This window comes from Raphanus sativus, chromosome 4 (assembly GCF_000801105.2).
Source record: "Raphanus sativus cultivar WK10039 chromosome 4, ASM80110v3, whole genome shotgun sequence".
Taxonomy (NCBI): Eukaryota; Viridiplantae; Streptophyta; class Magnoliopsida; order Brassicales; family Brassicaceae; genus Raphanus; species Raphanus sativus.
Window position 1 is genome coordinate 24,061,867 of NC_079514.1, and position 4,011 is coordinate 24,065,877.

Below are 4,011 nucleotides of genomic sequence, written 5' to 3' on the forward strand. Positions count from 1 at the left end.
CCATCGTCATCTTCTATTATTTGTTAATCAGCTTTCGGGCCATATTCGGGCCCAACAGTTGCCCCCAGCTTTCGAGATAAGATTTCTTACTCGGGAGCTTAACCTAGCCGCTGAACCTCAATCTTTTCTGTTGAGATAATGATTACTAACTTCGTTCAACGAAGATATTATTTATTTGAATTGGCGGCTGAGATTTCTTTTGACAAAATCAACGGCTCAGATGAGAGAAGTTTTGAAATATTTACTCCGATTCTCGAGACTTGACAAGATATAAAGCAGCTAGCATTAACTGCCACTGTCCATATTCTCCACGCCTCCACTCGGTTTTCAAGGTAACTTCTCCTCCACTTCTTTATTTTACTACGCTTGCTTTTTTTTTTTTATCTTACTTTCATCCTTCGATTCACCATTGATCCTCTGCGAATTTCCTAGAATCCTTAGTTCCTAAGAGATCTAGTTAGTTCATTCCACCTTTCCCCCTTTCAATCCTTTCGATTCTCCTTACCCCTCTTTTTAATGGATCCTCCGAAAGAAGGCTCCGGTGAGACCGGAATCTCCGTCTCCGGGAAGCGTTTAATGAAGGTTAAGCAAGAGATCGGTGAAAAAAATGAAAAGAGACAAGAAGGAAGTCAAAGACTCAATCGCAGGGAGGGTCTCCAAGCGGGTGAAAAAGAAGGAAGCCTCTGGCGGGAGCACCTCTCTAGGCCCTCACTCGCCTTCTTTGTTGAAGATTCAGGAAATCATTAACCTCATGGTTCAAGCTTATGGTCAAAAGGAGTAGGTCAGGGCTTGTTCCTCCGACGAAACCCCTGAAACTGCCCCGGAAGGTTGGTTCTGCATTCACGAGAAGTATATCTCGAAATGCCACCTCCGGTTCCCACTTCCAGATCTCCTGTTAGATCTTCTTGATCATTACCAACTAGCCCTTTCTCAGCTTTGTCCCTCAGCTATCCGGGTGATAAATGGTTTCATCACCAGGGCTAAGGAGGAGGGGATCGCTGTGGGACTGACCGAGCTAATGAGCCTCTACACGATCAAGGAGAGTTCTAGCAAAGATGGTGGTAGCGGTACCTACTATCTTCCTTGTCGTCCTAGGCTTGGTCTTTTCAAGTCTTCCGGTAGTGATGATGATTGGAGGAAGAAATATTTCTATGTCAAGATCGACCCCACGACGGTTCCCGTGGGTCGTGCTCTCTCTGTTGTTTGGTCCGATATATCTGGTTAGGACTTTTTAGGATCGTGCCTTCCTTGTTTCTAATTAGTATTATTCGCTGAACCCTCGTTTTCATGTGCAGATATTGAGGATCCTCCTAAGCTTACTGAGAAGCTGTCTAGGGCTCTTTTCCGAAAGCTAAATCAAAGCTCCAATACCTGGGCATCTTTTGCCTCTTCTCGCATTGAATCAGCTAGGTTCCCGGATCGGTACAACGCCAGGTTCCCTGACCCGATTCCTGCTGAAGATTTAGAAGGTAATTTTCGGATTTTGCTTATTATTATTTTTTTTTTTTATTTCTAGATTCGCTTTCAGAGATAACTAACAAGCTTTCCATTGTTTAGTTTCTGAAGGTCCTTTTGTGGTAGATCTTTCGACTGGAGCTAGTACTTCCGAAATTGAAAAGACTCAAGCTCCTAAGATGAGGCCTTCTTTCCATTCCAGGAACAAGCCTGCTGCAGCTGCCAGCGCTTCGCGAGGCAGCGATAAGACCCAAGGAGGTGCCTTCCTCAGCTCACTGAAGGAGGTCCTTGATGACGGGACCTCTGTCCCTGCTAAGGATGTTAACCCAGTTGAGCCCAGAGCTCAAGATGTTATCCCCCGTCCTGAGGTTCCGACGGTTGAAGCTAACCCTCAAGCTGCTAGAGATCCTCTCGAGGTCGAACCTCCGAGAAACAAAAGGTCTCGGACTGATTTGGGAAATAGGCCCACCAGATCTTCCTCCTCGTCCTCTCGGGGAGGGACCGTGGGTTGGAACTTCTCCCATTCTAAGCCGGGATCGATATTGGATGATCCTTGGCGTTTGGCAACCATCATGAGGCATATGAAGACGGTAGGATGCTCCATGCCTTCAATCAATGGTCTGACCAACAAGGAAGAATACATTGAGATAGCTCACCACATGGGTCAAGTACGTAGTCTTTTTTTTTTCTTTGGTTCGCTATTAATCCAATGCTTCCTCTGAACAGATATATATATATTTTTTTTTTGCTTTAGCTAGCTGGAGCCATTAATAGAGCTCAGCTGAGGTTCGAGGAGACCATGCATGGTGCTCCTAGCGCTGGAGATTTAGCTCAGGCTACTGAGTTGTTCAAGACTACCAAGATGGAGCTCGACTTGGCTCGTGCTCAAGTTGCTGAGCTTGAAACAGAGGTCGGAAGGCTCGGTTTGAAGGCTGATACCCAGCAAGGGAAGATCGAAAGTCAGGCTATCGATATTCGGGTGAAGAATAGGAAAATCAATGAGTTAGATGCTGCTCGCAGGATAGCTGAGCATCAGGTTCAAGAGTTGATCGTCTCGTCTCAGGTTAGTCAACAGAACAAAGAGGCTGAAGTTAAGCTAGCTGTCAGGAAAGGTAAGAAGGAGGTGGCTGAAGCCTACAACAAGATCCTGACCTCCGTGAAAGAGAAGTTTGTCAAGAAGAAGGAAGAGACTGATGCTCTGATCTATGCTCAGGAGCTTCAGGCAAATACCGAGCTTCTGAAGGATTTATTGTCTAAGGAGATTGAGAATGCTGAGGAGGAGTATCATCGTTTGATGGTTTTGATCCCGGATGCTGGTGCTGCATACGAGAAGGCTCAAGTTTCTGATTTCTCAGTTAGCAAGCTCCCCATTCCTCAATTCTCCGAGAGCTCAGGTACTTTCGAGATCAATATGTTTAATCCGACGTTTTCTGGAGAATATGGTTCTAACTTGGGTTCGGTATCTCCTGATTTAGTTCCAGTTGAGACGACCCCGGGAGGTGGCGATCAGGATGTTGAAGAAGAGGTTCCTGTCAAGGAGGATGATCCTATCGAGGAGGATAAGGATGATGAAGCTGATCCTGGATCCAAGGAAGGTTAAGAGCTGATGCTCTTTATGTTTTAAAACTTATGCCCAATGGGCTTCTTTATCTTTTTGCTTTCAAGACCTATAGCCTGAGGAGGCTTTTAAACCTTTATATGTTTGCACTTCGAATCTTTGTTAGCCTGGGGAGGCTTTTAAACCCTTATTTAATTTCAAACTTGGTTTTCGTTTCATTTTGAGTTTTTGGCTTTAGTCGTGAAATATGACAACTTGGTCATAATTGAATCTTATGATAAGTCTCGAAGACTTTGGTCGTTTTTAGTTCCTTAAGAGGAATTCTTGGAGTATCGGGACTAGCTTAGGATTTTTAGGAACCTAAGTTTAATCTGGACACCTTAGGTGGGGGTTCTTGGGAACCTGAACTTGTTTGTGGGATTTTAAGACCCGTTGAGATTTGCTTAGGATTTTAGGACCTTTGTGATTTGATGAGGATTTTAAGACCTCGGAGATTTGATGAGGATTTTAAGACCTTGGAGAATTGACAAGGATTTTAAGACCTTGGAGATTTGGTAAGGATTTTAAGACCTTAGAGATTTGTTAAGGATTTTAAGACCTTAGGTCCAGGTTCGACGAGACCTGATATTGCTTGAAGGATTTTAAGACCTTAGGTTCAGGTTCGTCGAGACCTGATATTGTTTGAAGGATTTTAAGACCTTTGGGGATTGTTAAGGATTTTAAGACCTTAGGTTCAGGTTCGTCGAGACCTGATATTCCTTGAAAGATTTTAAGACCTTAGGTTCAGGTTCGTCGAGACCTGATATTGTTAAAGCATTGAGATATCGAGAATAATTTCTTTATTGATAATTGGATACATGGTATCATAGTTATCATACAATTTGCTTGTATCATACGTTTGCTGCGTGGGCTATGTGTTTTTAATCAGACATATGCCCCCTTTGATTGTGGTGAACGAAGTGTTGAAATGAGGTTGGGGCTGCACTCATGACGGAGTT

At 44.0% G+C, this 4,011-nt stretch overlaps 1 protein-coding gene across 1 annotated transcript; it reads left to right on the forward strand.

Annotated features, from left to right (window-relative positions):
• The first annotated feature begins 516 nt into the window (after positions 1-516).
• LOC130511220 (uncharacterized protein At3g60930, chloroplastic-like) lies at positions 517-3,055 on the forward strand. The gene is made up of 5 exons (XM_057008107.1): positions 517-582; positions 782-1,220; positions 1,296-1,469; positions 1,558-2,123; positions 2,210-3,055. Exons 1-5 carry the CDS (start codon positions 517-519, stop codon positions 3,053-3,055), a joined length of 2,091 nt encoding a protein of 696 aa, XP_056864087.1.
• Positions 3,056-4,011: the final 956 nt, after the last annotated feature.